The 22,879-nt window shown below is 42.7% G+C and overlaps 5 protein-coding genes across 7 annotated transcripts; 2 read left to right on the forward strand and 3 right to left on the reverse strand.

Annotated features, from left to right (window-relative positions):
* Positions 1 to 124: 124 nt before the first annotated feature.
* Positions 125 to 3,723, reverse strand: Abi (tyrosine kinase Abl). Of its 3 annotated transcripts, XM_065865762.2 has the most exons (7): positions 3,565 to 3,723; positions 3,023 to 3,389; positions 1,766 to 2,388; positions 1,614 to 1,704; positions 1,530 to 1,541; positions 1,185 to 1,372; positions 125 to 1,120 (listed from the first exon to the last, which is right to left on the reverse strand). In XM_065865762.2, the coding sequence occupies exons 2-7, from the start codon at positions 3,376 to 3,378 to the stop codon at positions 957 to 959; spliced, it is 1,434 nt and encodes a 477-aa protein (XP_065721834.1). In that variant the 5' UTR covers positions 3,379 to 3,389; positions 3,565 to 3,723; the 3' UTR covers positions 125 to 956. The 3 variants fall into 3 exon arrangements, with proteins under 3 accessions (XP_065721834.1, XP_065721835.1, XP_070851660.1); XM_065865763.2 differs by lacking the exon at positions 1,530 to 1,541; XM_070995559.1 differs by having other exon boundaries at positions 3,023 to 3,707.
* A 117-nt stretch (positions 3,724 to 3,840) lies between these two features.
* twf (twinfilin actin binding protein) lies at positions 3,841 to 5,613 on the forward strand. Its single transcript, XM_036818625.3, has 4 exons — positions 3,841 to 3,952; positions 4,012 to 4,089; positions 4,195 to 4,970; positions 5,180 to 5,613. The coding sequence occupies exons 1-4, from the start codon at positions 3,928 to 3,930 to the stop codon at positions 5,330 to 5,332; spliced, it is 1,032 nt and encodes a 343-aa protein (XP_036674520.3). The 5' UTR covers positions 3,841 to 3,927; the 3' UTR covers positions 5,333 to 5,613.
* On the reverse strand, positions 5,560 to 6,809 carry 140up (RPII140-upstream gene protein). The gene is made up of 4 exons (XM_065866090.2): positions 6,560 to 6,809; positions 6,331 to 6,496; positions 6,180 to 6,268; positions 5,560 to 6,005 (listed from the first exon to the last, which is right to left on the reverse strand). The coding sequence occupies exons 1-4, from the start codon at positions 6,730 to 6,732 to the stop codon at positions 5,648 to 5,650; spliced, it is 786 nt and encodes a 261-aa protein (XP_065722162.2). The 5' UTR covers positions 6,733 to 6,809; the 3' UTR covers positions 5,560 to 5,647.
* A 233-nt stretch (positions 6,810 to 7,042) lies between these two features.
* On the forward strand, positions 7,043 to 11,068 carry Polr2B (RNA polymerase II subunit RpII140). The gene is made up of 4 exons (XM_017082523.4): positions 7,043 to 7,210; positions 7,350 to 9,518; positions 9,583 to 10,517; positions 10,579 to 11,068. The coding sequence occupies exons 1-4, from the start codon at positions 7,189 to 7,191 to the stop codon at positions 10,981 to 10,983; spliced, it is 3,531 nt and encodes a 1,176-aa protein (XP_016938012.3). The 5' UTR covers positions 7,043 to 7,188; the 3' UTR covers positions 10,984 to 11,068.
* A 1,008-nt stretch (positions 11,069 to 12,076) lies between these two features.
* LOC108015930 (uncharacterized) lies at positions 12,077 to 13,814 on the reverse strand. Its single transcript, XM_065865625.2, has 2 exons — positions 13,423 to 13,814; positions 12,077 to 12,608 (listed from the first exon to the last, which is right to left on the reverse strand). Exons 1-2 carry the CDS (start codon positions 13,429 to 13,431, stop codon positions 12,162 to 12,164), a joined length of 456 nt encoding a protein of 151 aa, XP_065721697.2. The 5' UTR covers positions 13,432 to 13,814; the 3' UTR covers positions 12,077 to 12,161.
* Between the last annotated feature and the right edge of the window lie 9,065 nt (positions 13,815 to 22,879).

The following is a 22,879-nucleotide window of genomic DNA, read 5'->3' on the forward strand; positions in this document are numbered from 1 at the left end:
AAATTTCGAATTTGAATTTGGCAGGCCACGAAGACGGAGCCTTGCCCCAATTACGGATTTTTACTGACATCCGGCTCGGCTCACGAGAAGGTCAACGCAAATTACACGGTCATAGAACAAGGACTTGAGGTTTAGTAATTGAAATTTTTATTAGCTATTATTTTTTACCATATAGAGCGTGTGTGTAATTGTATTGTATAATTTTAATTTGATTCCGTTGCTGGCAATTCCATTTTAACTAAACGTTCGCAAAAAAAGTAATCGTTGCGGTTCGTAAAAGTGCAAACAAAAGTTCCAACTGGCCAATACTTAAGTATTAAATGCTAACTGAAATTTATATAACCTACATTATTGCTGGGGGAGTAAGGTGTTGATAGGTGTGGGTAGTATAGGTGTATAATAGCCGGGAATAACCAAGCGCAAGGCAAACAGAAATCGCTTGACAAAACAGTGAGCAAATATTTAAAGTAATTGGACTGGAGGCGTTGGGGGTTCGGGACTGAATTCGTCTACGTCTGTGGAACAATTTTAGAATATCGCGTAAGTTATTTACGGGTTTCCGCCATCGCCTCACCCCTCGATGCATCGTTTTCGGCTACTAGAGTGTAAATAGGTTTAGTGGGACAACAAGCGTGATACTGAGCCCCTGGATCCTGTGTGTGTGCTCGTTTATATTAGACTAAATGCAATTGGCTGATGCTAATGGAATTCTCTTCGCTTTCTCTGGCCTGCTGTGCTTGTGTAGATGTGTAATTGTATAATTGTCCTTATCAATATGCTCAAAATGTTATCGTCATTGTCAACTGAGCCTGTTGCGGTCCTCAGTTGTCCCCATAACCGCCCTCGATAACTGAAACGAAATCGTGGGGGTTCTTGAGAAGCATCGGAGGACTGGAACAGACCAGATAATGCAGATTATTGTAATGGTTGGCATGTTTAGAATATCGCGGCGAGGCTTAGACACAGGGCTCTACGTAATTGCCCGGAAACAGGCCGGTCACACCGTCCATGACGCCCTCCCACCAGCCGTCGTCGTTCTTCTTGAGCACGTACAGCACCGAGCTCTCCTGGAAACTGAGCTCATCGTCCTTGTCGGCGTAATAGTCGTAAATGGCTACCACTGAAATAATATCAGAAATTAGGAAGGATTCTCTTTTGCAAATGGCTAGGACTTTTGAACTTACCCTTCTCAATGAAATTCTTGGGCACCCAGCCGGGTAAATTCTGATCCTCAGGCACTATGGGCGCCAGCTGCGGTCCCGTCGAGGTGCGTGGTCGTCCAAAGTCCTGATGCTCATCCTCCGGCGGCGGCGGAGGCGGCAAGGGCGGCGACTGGGAGCCGGGACGAGCAAAGTTCAAGCTGAAATGGTTTCTTTGGAAAAATAAATGGTTAATATACTAAATTTGTTACGGATTTCACGGGGTTATAAGCAGTTAATTGCCAGACTTTCACAACTTGAATTGAATATACAATTTTGTAAATTGAAACTGTGTATAACCCTTTGATAAATAGATAAGCATGCAATTACCGATTTGGATTCCTGGGTTTGCATAAAGAACATGAAATGAGTTATATATACACAGAAAAAGAGATGCGGATGTGAGAAACTTACCTGTTGATGTTGCGTCCCAGGGTGTGCATGCCAATGTGACTCTGCTCTGTCATCTCGTGCTGCGACACCGTCAGTGGCGAAGGTGGAGCTGCTGGAGATTGAAAACGGGATTATTAGGCTTGAACTTTTGCCGGAAAAACATCTCAACTAACGTGGCATGCTGCTCCGATCGTCGTACGTAGTGGGTGGCGGTGGTGGCAGCGATTGCATCATGCCCGCGGATGGCAGGTTCACATGGGTGGCTATCTGCTGGCTGGGCGGCATTGGCAGGGCACTGTACCCAGCAGCTCGCTCATTGCCCGCCGCCCCACCGCCTGTGGTGGTGGTGGTCATCGTGGAAGAGGCTGTCGACATGCGCTTCGGGTGACCAATCGGATAGTTGGGGGCGTAGTGCGAGGGCACCTGCGGTGGATTGACCACCGGAGGAGTGCGGTATTCCCGCGAGCTCTTGCCCAGAGTCCCGGTATTGCTGACCGACTTGCCCAGGGTGCCGGTGTTTCCAGCCCGCGACATCTGCGGCGGAGTCGGTGGCTTCGTGGTCGGCGGAGGACCCACCGACGGGGGCAACAAAGATTGCACGGACCCGTGGCTGGAGCCCCGGTGCTTCTGTCGCACTTGCGAGTGGGAGGCCGAGTTGATGCCGTGGCCAATCTCGTCCAGCATGGAGTAGTCGATGGGCTTGCGCACGTACTTGATGGGCTTCTCCGGATTTATGGGCGCCACGATCTTGAACTGGCGTGAGCTCACTTTGTTAGCCGTCAGCACGCCAATCTCCCTGGGGGGTGGAAAAATCATTAATGAAGTGGTGTAGATAAGAAAGAATTTAAAACGAGATAAAGTGAAAAATAATTGTGTTAAGGAACTCTAATTTTTTCATAAATGAAAACCAAATAAAAATATTGTAAATATTCTTAGTTTAATAAAATAAGAATGGGTTATTCCGTATACAAATGTTTCTATGGTCAATGAATTAATATGGAACGCCATAAGACTCGATAAAACAATAAAATAGCAGCAAATAGTTGATATCAACTGCATGACCTCATAGAAGCACGTCTTTTACGTATGTATGTACATAAAGAAGCTTTTATCAACGATGACTCTTGCTTGAAATAACTAAAAGTACTCCAGAGACATATTTTCATTACTGTAGGGAATTCTATACATATTATATGATAAAACCTTGTTTCAAACCCCACATTAACTCCATAAAATTGGTTCTAGGTGTATTTTACTATATAATGGTCCCTAATATTTTGTTTACTAGCTGTATTGTAGAACATCAATATAAACTACTGGAAATGCTACAGTTCGATATCTTTAGCTCTTCTTATGGATGCACATATTTACAATATTATGTTCAAGACAAAAGCTATACAATGAACTCCTGATCCACTCGACTTCCTTACCTCCTGGCCACCTTCTCCTTGTGGATGTGCACCGTCTGGGCGATGTGGTTCATCTGGGACTCCATCTCGCCGAGCTGCTGGGCCTGGAGCTCGAGCAACTGCATGTAGCTGTAGGCGAGCGTGTTGATCTGGTAGGCGACGCTGGCCAGCGACTGGGTGGTGTAGTTCTTGGTGGCCTCCAGGGCCGCCTTCTTGTTGTCCGCGCGATAGTAGGTGTCCTCGCAGTAGTCGGCCACCCGCTCCAGGTTCGTGTAGCTGTCCCGCAGACTCTGGCGGCCGTCGGGGATCTCGGTGCGTATCAGAGAGGCTAGTTCGTCCATGATGTTCTCGCTGGCCATGGGGGCTTCGGTCAACATGGGTGTGGATGCTGGGGGCGAACGGGAGACGAGAACCCAATTAGTTTCCCCGCTTTTCCGCACTTTTCACGCCCGTAAACATTTGGGGCGTGGACACTTCTGGTCCGCTGCCGCTGCCGACGTCGACGCAGCTGCTCCAATTGCCCGTTGGAGCGAGGCAATCGTGCGAATTTCGCGTGCACTCACTTTATTGACTATGCGATTGCACAACAGAGGCTTTTCCGGGCTGGTTGCTACGCTTTAAATGCAGATAAATGCAGTTTTTCTTTACATTTTCAGACGAAAAAGAACGCTCGAGCTGGTGCTGCGAAGTGCGGCGTTTACCAACACTGTGCCAGTGCTGACGCATTTGGTATTTTAAAAATATACCAAATGGTATGGGTAAGTGTCTTAGCTAAATTAGCCAATGCACCCTCCTAACATTTGCGTGGAACAGAAAAATACTGAAATATACCGACAATAAGAAATTTATAATTGGCCTGCACACCCTGGGCACATTGGTTGTGAGTAATATTTTTTTCGGCAATATTAATTTTAGCTGTTTTCCAAATGTCTCACCAAACGGGTATCCGAGGTTTGTTATGATAAGGAATTGCCATTTCGATATCCTAAGAGTTCCCTTCTCCTTTTCAGCCAACGAGCAGCTGGCCAAGGTGTTCGGCAAAGCGAAGAATGGTAAATTTCGCGTGATAAAAGTTTCGATCGAGAATGGTGAGTGGATTTGCTCCAGAAGTGTATATATACATACGATATATATGCTGCATAAGTGGGGCACTTGATAACGAGGCTTCCGGTTTCTCCCCACCCCATTTACAGAGCAGCTCAGTTGTGGCGCCACAGCGGAGACGAAGAAGGACTGGGAACGCGACTACGACAAGCTGATCGGTCCTCTGCTGGAGAAGGATGTGCCCTGCTACATTCTATACCGCCTGGACGCCAAGATCCCGCTGGGCTACAGTTGGCTGCTCGTTAGCTGGATACCGGACACGGCCAGCATCCGGCAGAAGATGGTCTACGCCTCCACAAAAGCCACGCTGAAAACGGAGTTCGGATCGGCCTACATCACAGAGGAGCTGCATGCCACCACCTTGGATGAGTCCACATTGGAGGGTTATCGCCGGCACAAGCAGGACTTTGCGGCTCCCGCTCCTCTGACCACCAGGGAAGAGGAGCTGAAGGAACTGCGCAAAACAGAGGTCCACACCGAAATCAACACAAATACCCGGCATCAAACTCTAGGCGGGATCAACTGTCCTCTGAGTGAGCAGACTGTGGCCGCCGTTCAGGATCTGGTGCGCGGCAAACACGACTACCTGCAGTTCCGCATCGATCTGGAGGAGGAGCAAATCCACGTCTCGCATGCGGCTAAAGTGGAACTCGCCGATCTGCCGAAGCAAGTGCCCGAGGATCATGCCCGCTACCACCTCTTCCTTTTCCGGCACACGCACGAAGGCGACTACCTGGAGTCCTACGTGTTCGTCTACTCCATGCCGGGATACTCCTGCTCCGTGCGCGAGCGCATGATGTACTCCAGCTGCAAGGCTCCGTTCTTGGAGGAGCTGGCGGCCCTCGGTGTGGAGGTCGTCAAGAAGGTGTGTATCTACGGGCAGGTGCGGCTGCACCAATGACTAGGGATATAAGAATCCAGAACAATGAGTATATTGATCATTTCCGTTCAAGTTGTATTATATTTTTAGATAGATTTATGGCTCCGAAATCATAAAATACGCTTTGTTTTGGTTCTGTTTTTGTTTCTTATCAAGTGTGTATACATTTTTGCTAACTATACTTCATCCCCCAGCTGGAAATCGACAGCGGCAGCGAGTTGACCGAAGCCTTCCTGCAGGACGAGCTGCACCCGAAGAAGATCCTCCACCGACCGGCTTTTGCCAAGCCCAAGGGGCCACCTAACCGCGGCGCCAAGCGCCTCACGCGCCCCACCACCGAGGACTAAGTCTGAATCCCGATCCCATCGCGCCAATTCTATTTATCCCCCTTAACTGTTTCCTAGCAGAGCATTTAATTTATTGTATCCAAAAACGAGTTCCGTGTTCATTTCTGTGTCCTGTGTCTATATGTGTCCGTACGCGAGTCGATATCTTTAGAGGCACTAGGCATCAACTGAAACATCGCATAGCAGCCGCCAATGTGGGCTTCCTTATGTATTCTTGTCTATGTTACTTTAGATGGACATATTTGCAATTTATTTAAATTAAAAAAACTCAACTAAGTTTACACTGGCGTCTACTTAAAAAACTCAGGACTAGACTCACTTGACCGAGTCCAGGGATACCTGTTCGGGAACTTTCTCGTCGTGCGCCTTGAAGATCTCTGGGTTTTCGTCTTCCGTCAGTTTTTTGAACGCCAGCTGGATGTTTTCGTCGCGATCGAGTCGCCACTTGTATTGCCAGTAGCGCACCTCCTCCATCGAGGTGCCGGATGCCTTCATCAACAGCAGGGAGGTGACTCCAGCCACTCCGCCCAAGAAGCCTCCAATGATTCCACCTGCCGCCATGCCCCGCAGTCCCAGATTCATTTTGTACAGAGAGCCAGTGATGGAACCGGCGGCCAAGTACTCGTAGATGGAGGATTTTCCACGGTACACCGACATGCAGGTTATGATGCCGCTGGAATAAAGATTATTATAGATTAAAATATAGATAATCTAAAGGTTTCCATGAAATTATTCTAAACTCTGATGAGAATCCAATTGACTTTTTATAAGTTGTTTGGGATCTGATTAGGATATTTATATTATTTCATAAAATAACTATCTTAGGTCTTGGAAATCACAAACTTACAAGTAGGATGTGGTGAAGAGCCCCACTCGCCAGCCCCATTTGAAACCGCCCTTGGCAAAGTTGACTGTGAACTGATCCTGCAGCTTTTTCTGTAATGGGAAATTAAAAACTTATTAATAATATGCCTTATATATAGGGATTATATCCTTACCTTGGCATCAAAGTGAGATTTGAAGGCTGTCGCCTGGTTGTTCTCCATGAAATTCATGTAGCCCACGCGCGATTGTGTAACTCCTCCATAAATGGCTCCAATGAGGAAGCCCAGGAAGCCGGCCTGGTAAATGGAGTTCAGTTCCGAGGATATGCTACCAAACTCGCTAATTAAATATACAAATCATTCATTATTTGATTTTTAAATGAAATAATTAGAAATGTCTTACTCGATTGAAAACATTTGTTTGAGGCGCTCAGGTCCCGTTTCCTCTGGCGGTTTACTTGCCAGGAAAGCCTTGTAAGTCTTGTTTTCCTTATCCTTTATGTCGTCCGCGCTGTTTTCGAGGATTGGCAGGATCCCGGCGATCAGAAACCGGCGTCCTTTCCACAAAAAACTCATTTTTAAAGCGCGTTGAATAACAATGTGAAATGAAAACAACAATATCAGCTGTTTGCCGGCCCGCTAGTGTTAAAAAGTGTGCTTGCCTTTCAGTGCTGTCTAACTCAGTTTTGGCCGCCTCCAATAAGAATATTTGTTTAAAAAATTATCATTTTGTTGTTAGCTGCTGACATACCTAATTTTTAAATAAATAAGTGGTTCTTAGTATTTTTAATATGTAAGTAACTTTGCAAATCATTGTTTTACTAGTTATTACTTTGTGCCACAATTATCTGCACAGCACCTTATGTTTTCAGCTGGACGCTTACCAACACTGCAGAACGCCGCCAAACGCGTTGTCGGCAAACATTTGTTGTGAAATTTTCTACGTTTTTAAAAGTTAATTCATTGCAAAACCAATTAATTGTTATTAAATAATAAACCTAAAGTGCTCTTGCACTTTGGAAAGCCGAAAACATGATGTACGACAACGAGGAAGGTGGGTTAAATGGATTTGCAAAATCCTACCCATGCACGTTGGCAGAAGAAAAAACGAACATGGCGGCTGGAGCGCTAGGGCTCCGCTTTATTTTGCTTTTGGTTGATTCGAATAATACATTCCAAATACCTTCTTGCAGAGCTGTACGAGGAGGAGAATGCCGAGGAGATCTCCCACGAGCTGTGGCAGGAGGCCTGCTGGATCGTGATCAACGCCTACTTTGACGAGAAGGGCCTGGTGCGGCAGCAACTGGACAGTTTCGACGAATTCATTCAGATGTCGGTGCAGCGCATCGTGGAGGATTCCCCGGCCATCGAGCTTCAAGCGGAGGCACAGCACACATCTGGCGAAGTGGAAACCCCTCCTCGATTCTCCCTGAAATTCGAGCAAATCTATCTGTCCAAACCCACGCATTGGGAAAAGGATGGTTCACCCAGTCCCATGATGCCGAACGAGGCCCGCCTGCGAAATCTCACGTACTCCGCCCCCCTCTACGTGGACATAACGAAAACCAAGAATGTCGAGGGACTGGACCCCGTAGAAACGCAGCACCAGAAGACTTTCATCGGCAAGATTCCCATCATGTTGAGATCCACCTACTGTCTGCTCTCCCAGCTCACGGATCGTGATCTTACGGAGCTTAACGAGTGCCCGCTGGATCCCGGCGGCTACTTTATCATCAACGGCTCGGAGAAGGTGCTAATTGCCCAGGAGAAGATGGCCACAAACACAGTGTACGTGTTCAGCATGAAGGACGGCAAATACGCGTTCAAGACTGAGATTAGGTCGTGTTTGGAGCACAGTTCTCGACCCACTTCCACGCTGTGGGTAAACATGATGGCCAGGGGATCGCAGAACATTAAAAAATCCGCCATTGGACAGAGGATCATCGCCATCCTACCATACATCAAACAGGAAATACCCATTATGATTGTGTTCCGCGCATTGGGCTTCGTGGCCGATCGCGATATCTTGGAGCACATCATCTACGACTTTGACGATCCCGAGATGATGGAGATGGTGAAGCCATCTTTGGATGAGGCCTTCGTGGTGCAGGAACAGAATGTTGCCTTGAACTTCATAGGAGCCAGGGGTGCCCGTCCTGGAGTCACAAAAGACAAGCGTATCAAGTACGCCAAGGAAATTCTGCAGAAGGAAATGCTGCCCCATGTCGGAGTCTCCGATTTCTGCGAGACCAAGAAGGCGTATTTCCTGGGATACATGGTGCACCGCCTGCTGCTGGCTTCCTTGGGCAGGAGAGAACTCGATGACCGAGATCACTACGGAAACAAGCGACTTGACCTCGCTGGTCCACTGCTGGCCTTCCTCTTCCGTGGGTTGTTCAAGAACCTGATGAAAGAAGTGCGCATGTACACACAGAAGTTCATCGATCGAGGAAAGGACTTCAACCTTGAGTTGGCCATCAAGACAAACATTATTACGGATGGTCTGAGGTACTCTTTGGCCACTGGCAACTGGGGCGACCAAAAGAAGGCCCATCAGGCGAGAGCCGGCGTCTCCCAGGTGTTGAACCGTTTGACCTTCGCCTCAACTCTCTCCCATTTGCGGCGTGTCAATTCGCCTATTGGTAGGGATGGTAAACTGGCCAAGCCCCGTCAGCTGCACAATACCCTGTGGGGCATGTTGTGTCCCGCCGAAACTCCCGAGGGAGCTGCTGTCGGTTTGGTGAAGAACCTCGCCCTCATGGCCTACATTTCTGTCGGATCACAACCATCTCCCATTCTGGAGTTCTTGGAGGAGTGGTCCATGGAGAACCTGGAGGAGATTGCACCCTCCGCCATCGCAGATGCCACCAAGATCTTTGTGAACGGATGCTGGGTGGGCATCCATCGCGATCCTGAGCAGCTGATGGCCACGCTGCGCAAACTTCGTCGCCAGATGGACATCATCGTTTCGGAGGTGTCCATGATCCGAGACATCCGAGATCGTGAGATCCGAATTTATACAGATGCGGGTCGCATTTGTAGGCCACTGCTCATCGTAGAGAACGGATCGCTGCTGCTGAAGAAGACCCATGTGGAGATGTTGAAGGAGCGAGACTACAACAACTACAGTTGGCAGGTCCTGGTGGCCTCCGGAGTGGTGGAGTATATTGATACCCTCGAGGAGGAAACCGTCATGATCGCCATGTCCCCATACGATCTGAAGCAGGACAAGGACTATGCTTATTGTACCACGTACACGCATTGCGAGATTCATCCAGCCATGATCCTGGGAGTCTGCGCCTCCATTATACCCTTCCCCGATCACAACCAGAGTCCGCGTAACACCTATCAAAGCGCTATGGGTAAGAAATAAGGAATAACTCTATTCTTTGAAAAATATTTATATGTTTTCCTTGTGATTGATAGGTAAACAAGCAATGGGCGTGTACATCACCAACTTCCATGTGCGTATGGACACGCTGGCCCACGTCCTGTACTATCCGATGAAGCCGCTTGTGACCACACGTTCCATGGAGTACCTGCGGTTCCGAGAACTACCAGCTGGCATCAACTCAATCGTGGCCATTCTCTGCTACACTGGCTACAACCAGGAGGATTCTGTCATTCTGAATGCCTCGGCTGTGGAGCGTGGCTTCTTCCGCTCGGTGTTCTACCGGTCTTACAAGGATTCGGAGAACAAGCGTGTGGGCGATCAGGAGGAGAACTTCGAGAAGCCTCATCGCGGCACCTGCCAGGGTATGAGAAATGCTCACTACGACAAGCTGGACGACGATGGAATTATCGCCCCGGGAATTCGTGTGTCCGGTGATGATGTGGTTATTGGCAAGACCATTACGCTCCCTGAAAACGACGACGAGCTGGACAGCAACACGAAGCGCTTTTCCAAGCGAGATGCCTCAACTTTCCTGCGAAACTCTGAGACTGGTATTGTGGATCAGGTGATGCTTACGCTCAACAGCGAGGGCTACAAGTTCTGCAAGATTCGTGTGCGTTCCGTGCGTATCCCCCAGATTGGCGATAAGTTCGCCTCCCGTCACGGGCAGAAAGGAACGTGTGGTATCCAGTATCGTCAAGAGGATATGGCTTTCACCTGCGAGGGCTTGGCACCAGATATCATCATTAATCCCCACGCCATTCCATCTCGTATGACAATTGGTCACTTGATCGAGTGCCTGCAGGGCAAACTGGGATCCAACAAGGGCGAGATCGGTGATGCCACACCTTTCAACGATGCCGTCAACGTGCAGAAGATCTCCACGTTCCTGCAGGAGTACGGCTACCACCTTCGAGGCAACGAGGTCATGTACAACGGACACACTGGACGAAAGATTAATGCTCAGGTAAGATGATTTTAATTCAAAGTTGGCGCAAGCAAAAACCAATAAATATACTTTCCTTTAGGTTTTCTTGGGACCCACCTACTATCAGCGTCTCAAGCATATGGTGGACGACAAGATTCACTCGCGTGCCCGAGGTCCCGTCCAGATCCTGGTGCGACAGCCTATGGAGGGTCGTGCCCGTGATGGTGGTTTGCGTTTCGGTGAGATGGAGCGTGATTGTCAGATCTCCCACGGTGCCGCTCAGTTCCTGCGAGAGCGTCTGTTCGAGGTCTCCGATCCCTACCGCGTGCACATCTGCAACTTCTGTGGCCTGATTGCCATCGCCAATCTGCGCAATAACACCTTCGAGTGCAAGGGCTGCAAGAACAAGACGCAGATCTCCCAGGTACGACTCCCATATGCGGCCAAACTGCTCTTCCAGGAGCTGATGTCAATGAACATTGCGCCGCGCCTGATGGTCAACTAATCTTAAAGGATTCGCTGTCCATTTAATCACCCTAAGCTAAAAGTTAGCAGTTAAATATTAAATTACCATAATTGTGACAACTCAATTAGGTGCTTTGTCTGACGTTTTCTATTATTGCCGAAACTGGAACGAGTGCTCCCCATGCATTTTTAAAGAGCCGAACGTGCCACAAGTATTTTTCGGCGAAAGTCTGCACGGGGAGTGTGATTTATTTGCTTATTTCAAATAAGTTATTTGGCTCACAAACGCTTTTAAAATACCCTCCCATGGATTTGGTTACAAGGTTGGATGTATTGGAATTTATGCACAAAATGTATTGTACTGGAACCACTTTATTGGATTTCAAAAGTTTGTTTATTCAGTTAAACTTCTACACGAAACTTACTCAATTTGATAAGTTATTGAGTTCTAAAAACTTAAATCAATTTATTGTTTGACTTTGGCCAAGTTCAAATACAATTTGCCAAGTTTTATAATTTTGTTTGTGTTAACTATAGGATGGATGCTTTAGGACAAACAAAAACCTTCGTTAAAGGTATTGAATCTTTTGCTCCAATTCCTCTTGGGTAATCCCTTAACAAAGTCCTTTATCCCATCGAATACCTCAGCCTTAAGCGTATACTAAATTCGGCTTTCAATGGAAAGCATTTCCATTTCCATTTATTTTTTGTTTGTGCTATTGTTGCTTTCTTTGATTTTGACGTAATGCTTTGGCCCGCGGTCTGTGACGCCCAGTGACAAAAGGGATTAGTTTTTTGTTGTCGGATATGGGGATTGTGGTTTTGGGAGGCGGAGAAGGTGGTGGAGATGGAGCTGGAGCTGGAGCCACAGCTGCCAATCGACTGACAGTTATTAATTGCCACTTGACGTGGCTGCGAGCTGGAACAAGAAGCGACCCCAGAACCGCCAAGTTCGTGTCGCTGCCAATGCTGATACCAATGTCGGGGCTGATGGCCAAGACGATGCTGACACCCATCAGTCTGCGGGCCTGAGCCCGGCTTATGAGTAATTGAAATTGTGTGTAAATCCGCGAACGCAAAGTGGCGCCGAGATAAGACTTCTGAGCAACAACGAAAAAGAAAACGCTCTGCACTTCGGCACTCCTGAGGTATTTATTTATAGCGTCTTAAAAATAACTTATATTACTCCTTTTTATCGTTAACACTTGGTGTCTTCCCTCATTTGTCACCGTTGCTAAAAACACTGATGGCGTAGAACTCGGGCACTCGGTAGACCTTCAGGCGTTCGTGGCTGAAACGTCCGTTGGTGAGGGCCTTCACATAGAAGATGTCCTTCAGGCCGAGGTTCTTCCGCTGCGAGGGTTTCGTCTCCTCCAGGACAAGGCGCTGCTGCTTGGGTCGATAGCCACTGGACTTGTCCTCCAGCAGTTTCACGAAGATGATGTCCTGTTCGTCATTTCGTCCTGCCATTGTTCGCGCCTGGTAGAGATTCTCACGTGGTTTTGGATAGATCAGCACAGGTTGTATGGGCAACACCTGGCTGGGCGACGTGGGATAGGCCTCCAGTTCATCCGGCTCCGGATCTCTGAAGTGGAGGGCCGGAGCTGCCCAGGATATGCAAGGAAGGTAGGCTGCCAGCAGTAGCAAGACGACTGTATAGTTTATCTAGAGAGGATTAAATTAGGGTTACTTAAGATCCATTACAAAAGTATTCACTTTCTTCTGATTTTTTTAGAGCTAAATAAGTCTGCACTCTCCAAAACACCTTTCTTCTGATTTTATTTGCACTAAATACTTTTAAAATGTATTAGCTTTGTGTAAAATGTAGTGCAATAAAGTCTAAACCAGTTTGGTATTGGCTTAATTTGAATAATAAACACGTTTTCGACAATTAGTTTAGATTTATGTGTTTGCCGTGCTTTTCTTTCGAAGGATTTATGGTTTTATTTTAGGCCTCAAAAGCAATTAATAAATAAAATAAATCAAAAGTCGGCAAACTGCCAGGTGAAGCGTTCAACAATTTAAAAACAATATGTCTTACAGGCATAAACTTAAAACAATGTAAACATTCTGTCGAAATCGGTATAAACTTAATACGTGGAAATTTAAACCGTTACCGATTATAGTTTTGCTATTTCTCAAGGCTCATTTATCACTTTGATTTGTTAATTAACAAGACTAATCAAAGATAAGATAAATGATAAAGTCATGAAGCTATGAAATGATGTATAACAAAATCCTGTTCAACGCACATTTTAACACATTTATTTTTTCCCATCGACTGTAAGTGATTTATAACTTTGTCAGATTTGTTTTATCAAGGGGATTTGCATATCTAATTGATCTACAAAACTGGGCAAATTAATTGAGTATTGTGACCAGCCAGAATTAGTTCCAGCCAAGACACACTTTGATATTTGGCCATAAGCGGAAAGAGTGACTTTATACTTTTTTGACTTGGTTCTTGTATTTGAATTACCGTTTTCATTGCGTTTCTTAAATCCCAGCTCAAGTTCGCTCTGCCAAAATCGAAAAAATATATATACGAGTATATTTATTTTTGAACCTAAGCGGCTTTGGTATGCTTTTCGGCACTCTTGCCCTTTTTGGGCAATAAAAACGTAATATCACAGACGATAAAAGCGGCGATCGAGCGCGAGGCGCGAATGTCAGAAGCAGACTGGCGTGCGACAAGGCCAAGTTAACTTCATTTACCGCCCGACGAAGCCACCGGCAGAAGCTGAGACTGAAGCTCAAATAAAAAAATAAAAAAATAAATGTACAAAAAAAGAAGGCCCGAGCTGGATGAAGAAAAAGCAGCAGCAGCGCAGTTTCCAAGCTGTCAACAAATTGCAAACGGTGGGCAAACAAAGACAGATGGCTGGTTTAACACCCATTAACTGCTGTAGGAACAGCTCCTAAATCAACATGCATTAAAAAATTATATCCAAGTGAATTTTTTTCATATCTTAGGAAATAAAAAAAAATGTGTAAGAATCTTAATATATATATCTGTATAAAAATACCTTTGTAAATAAATTATTTTGTAGTGCGGCTATAAATAAATTCTATATTAACCAAAAAAAATTGGAAGTTTAATAAAATATATTTTTAGAAAAATATGAAGTAAAAAAATATTATAATAAAACTATCAAGAATTTAACTCTTAAAACTGATCTTTAAAAACATTTCTGTAAATAAACAGATTAATCCCATTTTGTTTGGAATATTTGTATACAAATTATATTTAGAATTTAAATATTTATATCTATATAAAATAAGCTATAAAAATAAGTAATTTGGTAATTGTTATTCGGTTATATAAAATATTGTTAACCGTTTTATATGCTAAAAACATTGAAGGAAGTTTGGTTATATATTTTATAAGAGGAATAGGAAGTACAAATGATGAAACTGACTGATATTTGACTCTAAAAATTGATCTTCAAAAATATTTCTGTAAATAAACAGTTTAATCCCATTGCACCATAGCCTTTTAGATTAACTTCCTACACATCAATCGTTAATGGGTTAATAAACAAAGATGGTCTAGGGGCGTTCCATTCATATTCAGTGTTTGTGATATTAATTGATCACTAGGTCGGAGTGTCGATGGGTTCAATGTTATCAACATGGGAGTGCGGATCAATCACCTGTGTTTGATGAGCTAAAATCTAATATCCACCTGTTTACATTTCGCTCTATCGCCCGGTAATTTTATGCTCTGGCCGCCAGTGATGTCAAATTATTATTATAGCCACTGAATGGGAAGCGAGGTAAATAGAAAAAATCACATAAACGGCAGAAATAACTTAAGACGCGTAGAAATGCTTAATTAGCGAATAAATATTTGCGCTGCCTTGAGTTAGCAAAGAGTTTTGCACACTTGCTGGATGGTTTTATGAGTTTATTTGCAGTTGAGGCTAACAGTAATAATAGAAATCACTAGTTAAATACATGTTTTTGAGGGTTCTTCAGCTTGATGGCAGACAAATCAATCATACGCACCGTGGATCCGCCGTTGAAAATCAATTACAACGCGAGGCAGAAATTGAGTTAAATAAATAAGCAGCGGCAATTGAGGCAATACAAGGCCAAAAACGAAATTTAATCGCTTTAAATGTGAAATTATGGTTAAAAAGGTAGCGAAAAGAAAACAAATAAACACCCAAGTGAAGCGCAAATAATTACAAGTTGTCCGTATTGTTTGGCAAATCAAAACAGTTGTCGTTCGATTTCGCTGGAACTCGAATCTCAATTCGTGACTGATTAATTACAGCGCATCTCGAGCCCCCTTTTCCGCACTTTGCATATTCGATTTGGCCTTGTTTTCGCTTTCGATTCGATTCTTTTTGGCCAAGAAGAGCTCCATTTTAATGAGCTCATTCGCATGCTCACCTGGAATCGTGTGAAAGGTGAATACTTATGTTGGGCAGCTCTATCGATGGTTGTTGTTTTTTATTTTTTTTGCTACCGTTTGCGCAAACCTCTGAAAAAAAAAGGGAAAGCTTTTCGATTTCAGAGGTGTCGGCATCGATGTCTGTGGCGCCGCATTAGCCGCAAATTGTGGTTTATGCGTCTGGCCAAAAGCCATCAGCGTTGTGGGAGTAACAGGTATCATATGGTGGCCCTTTTAGCCCTTCCAAAGGTTAATCTGTAACTACAAACAATGGCAGCAATTTTATTTGGCAGAGTGCATACGTTTGGGAATAAAGCGAGTGAAAAGTTGATTGTAAACATCCTGCACCGCATTTAGTTTTATTAAAATGTTGCAAAAAGTTGATTGAATAAATTGAATTGAATGGCCAGTTTTTGCTGATATTTTTAATACGATTTTGTTCTATGATTTTTATTGTGCCACTAGTTTATTTATTATTTTTATTATTCTCATTTAGTTGTGTATTTTTGTTACATATTATATAATACAAAACTGCAAAGAGGGAAGTAGAAAGGCTTATGGATTTATTTGATATTTTTACCAAATTTGGCATCTCCCTATATTTGTTATTTTTCGCCAATTTATTATGCAACTTATTGTTGTTAGCAGTGGCGTTTTATGTGGCTATTATATCACACTGCTGATGAACATAAAATGTAGGAAAGTGGAATCGCAAAAAATTGGAGTAGAGTTGAATGGCTTTAATATGTTAAATCTGCTGATTTAAATGCAATTTATTGCCGCTTTTCAATTTACAACTTAAAGCATTTCGATCTTATGCTGTTTTATTCTCTTAATCATTCTTTTACAGCTTTATTATGCGGTTCGTCCTTATTAAAACCCAATAAACTGTACGCTGAATATTAATCGTTTCCATGCTATTCATTGCCATTAAACCCATTGAATGTTAAATATTCAGATGGAAATAAATAAAGCATACGTTTTTTCCCATAATAACGCCTGTTTTTTCCTTTTGAATAATTTTGATTTGCGTTAAACAGCACCAACGCATTCCCAACGGCCAGATTTAAGCGGATATTTCACATTCAACACCTTTTGCAGTAGGATTGTTCGCTTTTTTGCACAATTTCCCCTACTCATTTCGGGCCTCATTAGCATTGTTAATTGATAACAGTTGGAGGGTTGGCAGACCGAGACAAGGGAAACACAGCTCGGTTTATAACGAAATAATCATAATTCGGTAGAGGAACAAGGATGTCTGCTGAGGGAAGTGTGGGTAGTAATACTTGTATCTCATGCAAATGAGCGAGTTTTGTCTTTGGCTTTGTGCAAATACGAAAATCCAAAAGGTACTTTACTATGAAATACGATGACAGGACAAACGGCGTTTGGAGCGCGTTTTTAATTACCATAATTACATAACTGCACTCACACCAGCAGACACTCACGAGCCCCACAAGCACGCACTCACGCACACAACTGCTGTTCGGGGCCCACGCCTAAGAGTATGCAACACATTCGCCAGAGGAGTTAGGAGTGGAGCACGTAGTGCTGTCGGGGTTTTTTACATGAAAAGGCTGAAATAACTAGTTAAAAAGGATAGGATAGGATGTGATACAAGTTAAAAGATAGGATTTTAAATTTAGTGGAACTACTTTCTTAAAAATCCATATACACCGCAAATCTTTCAGGTTATGACAGTTTATGATAGCATTTATAAAACCAAATCGATTTTAAAAGTCTTTATACTGACTTCCCAGTAATTTGAATTAAATGAGATATTTTTTTTAATAATAACTATTTAATTATTAATTTAATAATTCTTTGTATTATAATATACGAAAATCATTAAAATATTATAAGCCCTCACTGATGAAAAAATTAATAACATAAATAAATATCTCTAAATTGAATTTAAAATCACTTATTCAATATTTAAATTAGATACAGAAACATAAAGTATTCTACAAAATAAATTTAATTGCATTTTTTTATTAGATTTGAAAATATTTTAACCAGGGTAGAAAATAGTAGGTAACCCATTTGAACTGTAAACATTTTTAAGTGTAATGCAAAATTTAAAATGTAAAAGTCAAAGTTTTAAAACCTTAAATTGACTTTAATTACTCAATTAAATATTTTCATATTTTAGATGAAAAATGTATTAAAGTATTTATTTATCAATATTTTATCTGACTTTGAACAAACTTAAGTAATATACAAAAATATTACAATTTTACTGGGCTAATATCTTAATTAGCTTATAGGTCCCCACCATATGTTTCTATCTAAACAGACATCACTGAAGCGGAATTTAATGACGGGTGGTATGGGGCCAGTCCCTTTATTGTTGTTATCGCATAAACTTAAATAGTTTTTGCCAGCCACTTTGCGGCTTTTAAGTTATTTTGCGTGCACCACTTGAGCGGAGCACTTGTATTCGGGGCCCCGCCCGTCGAACAAGGGTTGCGAAAGGTCCTCGTGGGTCGCATTCTGTGTTGGCCGGGGCCAAGGACCTTGGGCGGGGGTGGGGGGGTGTGGTTCGCGAACATTACAGAGACAGTGGGAGTCGGGCTTAGTGTCAGTGTTTGAATGTTTAACTGGCTCCGTTAATTAAATTGCCAGTCTCTGGCATTATTTTCTCGCCCCTGCCCGTGGATACTTTGCCACCTGTTTCCCGGCCGCAAATTAAGTCAAAGTTTTCCATTCCCATTTACAGGTTTTTCCACCTCCTGTCTGTTGCATAATTTGTACCCAAAGCTTCTTTTGGCCAGGGGCTTCCCCTTTTGCGGTCGCGTGGCGGCACAAAAAAAACCTGGCTAAATGGTTTGCCATTAATTTTTCGTGGCATGTCGGTTATTAACCCGCCTGTGTGCTACCTGGTACTCCTACTTTCTACTTTCCCCCCTATGTTGCAGTCATATTTTTGCAGCAAGGGCGTGGAAGAACTGTGGGCGTGGCTGACACAGTGTGCAAATCAAAGCTGAAAATCACTACCGAATTCGGGCGGACTGTAACTAATTGAAAAATTACCAAGCCCACGGCTTCTCGAAAATTTGCGTTAAATTGGTAGAAAGAACTCCTGTTTATTATGAAGTTTCTACTTTAGAATTAAGTATATATTTTTAAATTTTGGGACCATTATTATGGTGAGTCTACCTAATATTTTAATTAATACAATTTAGTTTTCACCTTATATATAAGCAAACAAATTCTTGGTCCACACCGAAAATAAAGTGATCTTAGTGCTCATATGAATACCCAAGCTATTTAAATATTTAACAAACATTCAGAGTAAAACTAGGATGTTTTCTCTAGGATATTAAGCCATGCCTGGTCATTTTGACCTCACTACACAGTAATTTTCTCGGCAGTTTGGTAATTTGCTCAACTTAATTCCATTGTTGTTGACTCAGGTCGGAGCCCGAGACACACGTGACTGCTCCTGAAAATGGCTTATTTGAAAATTTCAATTGAATTTCGGTCACATCTTTCGATGTCCAACAATCGAAATGCATTTTGGCTTTCATAAATAAATAGGTTTGTTAAATTGTCCATGCTCCAGAGGCTCCAAAGTCCGTATTTCGGATTTCAAGTCCGGTTCTGTGTGCATGACTGCCCCGAAAATCCCACTCTCTCCGGAGATTCTCCGCCAGTTTGTCACTGGATTTGAATATACGCTTTTGATGCTCATCACGTGGCCGTCCAAAAATTGCCTACATTTGAGCCAGAAAGCTGACGCGGGTTGGGGTCAGGGGTCAGGGTCCTGGGGTCCTCGTGGTTTTGAGTTGAGAGCTTCGAGTTTCCAGTCCTTGGTCCCCTTGGATCAAAGGCGCATTTAAGCGGCTTACCGCCAAATGGAAAGCGATTGAAATTTTCATGAATCTCAGTCCATTCGCGTAATGAAAAGTATTGTACAATAATCGCTATTGGCTTTCCTTCACTGAAGAACTTTTGGCCAACAATTAGCCGAATTGGTGAACAGTTTGTCGACATTAATTGATTTTCGCCGTCAGTTTGATTTTCAATTTTCCGGGACACTCCCCTCTAAACCGAAGTTAAATGTGGCTAAAAACCAGCAGCAGCCAAACAACGGCCAAAAAGCGGGAAAAAAATAGAAGCAACATCTCTCAACTTTGATTGCAAATTTCTTTTTCCTCCACCGAAACATTTTTCAGCACTTTCCCCCCCACAAAATCCACAAACAGCTGGAGCCCCCGATTCGGACGTTTTTTTCTAATTTTCCATTGCAGTTTCCCTTGTTTATCCCTATTTTTCAGACCATACTCTTCATTTTTTCTTTGTATTGCAGCTTTCCTATTTTCAGAGGGGGATTTGGTAAAATTTCGGAATTTTGTGAGTTTTTAATTAAAATATATCTGCTTTTAATATAAAGTTCATATGAAGTATAAATATTTTTGATTTAGTGGAATTAAAACTATATTTATATTTCATTTTATATTATGTTTTCTATAAATTACATTTAATTATATTTTATTTAAATTATATATTGACAATAGGAAAATTGTCTCATTTAACACGATATTTATTTTAACTAAGTTTAGAAACCAGGGCAACTTGTGATACCGAATTTCCTCTCTATAAACCCAATCCGTCCCTGATCTCCCATACATTTTGCATTCCCCCATATTTCCTTATTTTTCCAGATTTAGTGGGTGGCTTTTTTTCGAAGCCGGAACTGGCAAAAGTGTTGCTTGCAAATGTTTACAGTTTAGTTGTGCGGATGTGATAAAAACAATTTGATTGCAAAATAAACTGCACATAGCGTCAAACTGAGAAGAGGGCCAAATTGGGAAAAAAGCGAAGAACTGGAAATGTGATTGGCGAATGGAAAATGGCATTGGCATTTTTGGCAGAGCCCCGGACACAGGCGAAATGCTTGAGGAGGAGAAGTGCAGAGCACCGAACCGGAATGCGAATGGGAAATGTTTGATTGAGTCCCCCGTTTGAATTGATTTCGGACATCGCCAGCCGGCAGTAAAAGGAAATTCCCCTGAATTTCACAGAGAAGAAAACTGAATTTTAGCTCACGTCAGGGTTATTTCGCCTTTCAAAGTCTTACTTCTCCTAATTCGGTTAAGCATTTTATGGGTGCACACTCTGCGGATGAGTGATATCCGAGTGCTTCTGATTATATTTGGTTACCAGCCAATGGGTTAATTGGCAGATAGATAGTTTGAACTGCATTTTCATGTATCCAAGTGCAAGTGATAGGTCCAAATTGATTGGGCTGTAGTCAAATTGAATTTCGGATTTTTATATGCATTTTCTTCTCTTTGAAATTCAATTTTCCCGTCCAGCTTTAATTGGATTTAAATAAAGCCCCATACAGAACTTCTCTATTGTTAATCCTTTCCATTTTAATTTGTGTCTAGTCAAAACATGGTCAGTTTTCATGTCACTTTGTCCAACTGTCCGTTTGTCCTTCTGACCGCCTGTCAGTCGGTGGTAAGTTATGTGATTAATGGCAACGAAATGGGGGTGGCCCTTCTATGGGCGTCTAATTACATTCCGACCGTCTGACAAACGGGAACAAAAAACTCATTAACGCACTTGCAACATGTCCTAAATATAATACTCATAATAGTTTTCCATTTCCCCTCTTCACTTTGACTAAACATATGCGCAAAAAGTTTCCTAATGCTGAAAAAATAACGCTTTCCTGATTCCCTGTTTAAATTTTGATATATTAAAGATTAATCTTTACATCCAAAAGAGTAATATATACATATGTTAATATGTAGATATTCCTGTTAATAGTTTAAGGAACTTTTCTATGACCTTTTTGTATATAACAGTTTTTGAATTGTACAACCAATATAAACATTTCGAGTAAACATTTGAGTACTAAATGTATGTAAACTAAATTTTATAGGACCTTTTTCGTACTGAATAGTGTTGAAATGTAAAACAAAATGTTTTCTCATAACAATGTATTTTTAAAGGCTCTTTCTTTAAGAATTAAATATACCAGTTAATAATTGAAGGAACTATATTTTATAGAGCCTGTTTTGTACGATGCCATATACCTTTTCACTTTACGAGGTATTAAAACTGAAACAGGAGTGAATATAAAAACCCTGTGTATGTCGCTCATGAGCGTTAACTTTTCGGCGAGTGTTGCCTTTATGCAAGTTTCCCAGTGAATGGGAAACTACGGGTGGGTGGTAAAACGGTGGGTGGGCGGAAAATCCTCATGACTCCACGTTTTCGCATTACACATGAGCGAGTGTATTTGTGAGAGCCACATGTTTTACATGAATCACAGTTAGTTTCGGGACGCTTTTCCACTTTTCATGCCGGCGAGCGGGAAATGTGTACATAAACCACAGACGTGACAACAAAACTGCGGGCGCCCTTCTGCGAGTGTCCTGCGAAAAGTGACAGAAGCATTGACAGGAAACAGAACTGTCCTTACACAAACACAAATAATGCCGGATCACACAGGAACAAATGCAAAGCCAAGCGAATGGAACGCAGCCAAGGGAAACTTTTGTGGCCAAGGATCATGGTCATGGTCGCCCGAACAGATAAGTTGAGATAAGGACCCTTCGATTCGGCTTCGGATCCTCATGTGAATGTCGATGTGGCTGTGGCTGCCAACTTTTATTGATGGTCGACCGCAAAGTTTAGGGGTCATTTCTCTCGAGACGGACCATGACCTTTCCAGAGTTGTCGTTTTATTGAACTAGTTGCGAAAGTGATTCAGTTTGGCTAAGGAAATTGCATATTCCAAGTTTTAGTTGTATTTCTTATTCCTAACATCTCAAGAAGCATTGACTTTCATATTTTAGGAACCATTTTAATAAGAATGACTTAAAATCTTCAACAATTTAAAATAAGAGACTGCTGTTGCAGTATTTACAATTTGAGAAATATCATATCATGTTAAATACAATTTAAGGATCTACTACTTTCAGTTAAATAGTATAATATGATAATATCTGTATCTCAAGAAATCGTAGCTAAAAGTAACTTATGTTCAGTAGCATTTTAGTTGTGCTATTACCTGGATATATTTGTTAAATTGAGTCCTTATCAGAATCAATGGAACCGCACAGCACCACTGTTATCCCTATCAGGATCTGAATCTGGAATGGAATGGTGTTTATGCTGGTTTTGTTTGCTTGGCCAACTGTCAAGCTACTGTCAATTGTTAATTAAATGTATACCCTTGGCAGCTGCTGCCGCCGAGTTCACTTGATTTGTTTGACCAGGATATAGCTACCTAGTATGTACATATATATATCGTCTGGGGGTTTTTCGGACCGGACCTCCTGTCACACAAACCCAGTGGAGTCCACACTTTTGCAGATACATTTATTGCCAAAGTTTGCCAGGACAGCATATAATTTGTGTAAGCTTTATGTTAATGTTGTTACGTCCTTGACAGTTTTATTGCTCGAACTAATAACTTAATTGACATTTGGAAATCGGGGGTGGTGAGGTGGGCTTTGCACCTGTTGTGCCGTAATGTTCGTAATTTATGAACTGAAACATAAATAATCGGCTCAAA

Source organism: Drosophila suzukii, chromosome 3 (genome assembly GCF_043229965.1).
Source record: "Drosophila suzukii chromosome 3, CBGP_Dsuzu_IsoJpt1.0, whole genome shotgun sequence".
Lineage (NCBI taxonomy): Eukaryota > Metazoa > Arthropoda > Insecta > Diptera > Drosophilidae > Drosophila > Drosophila suzukii.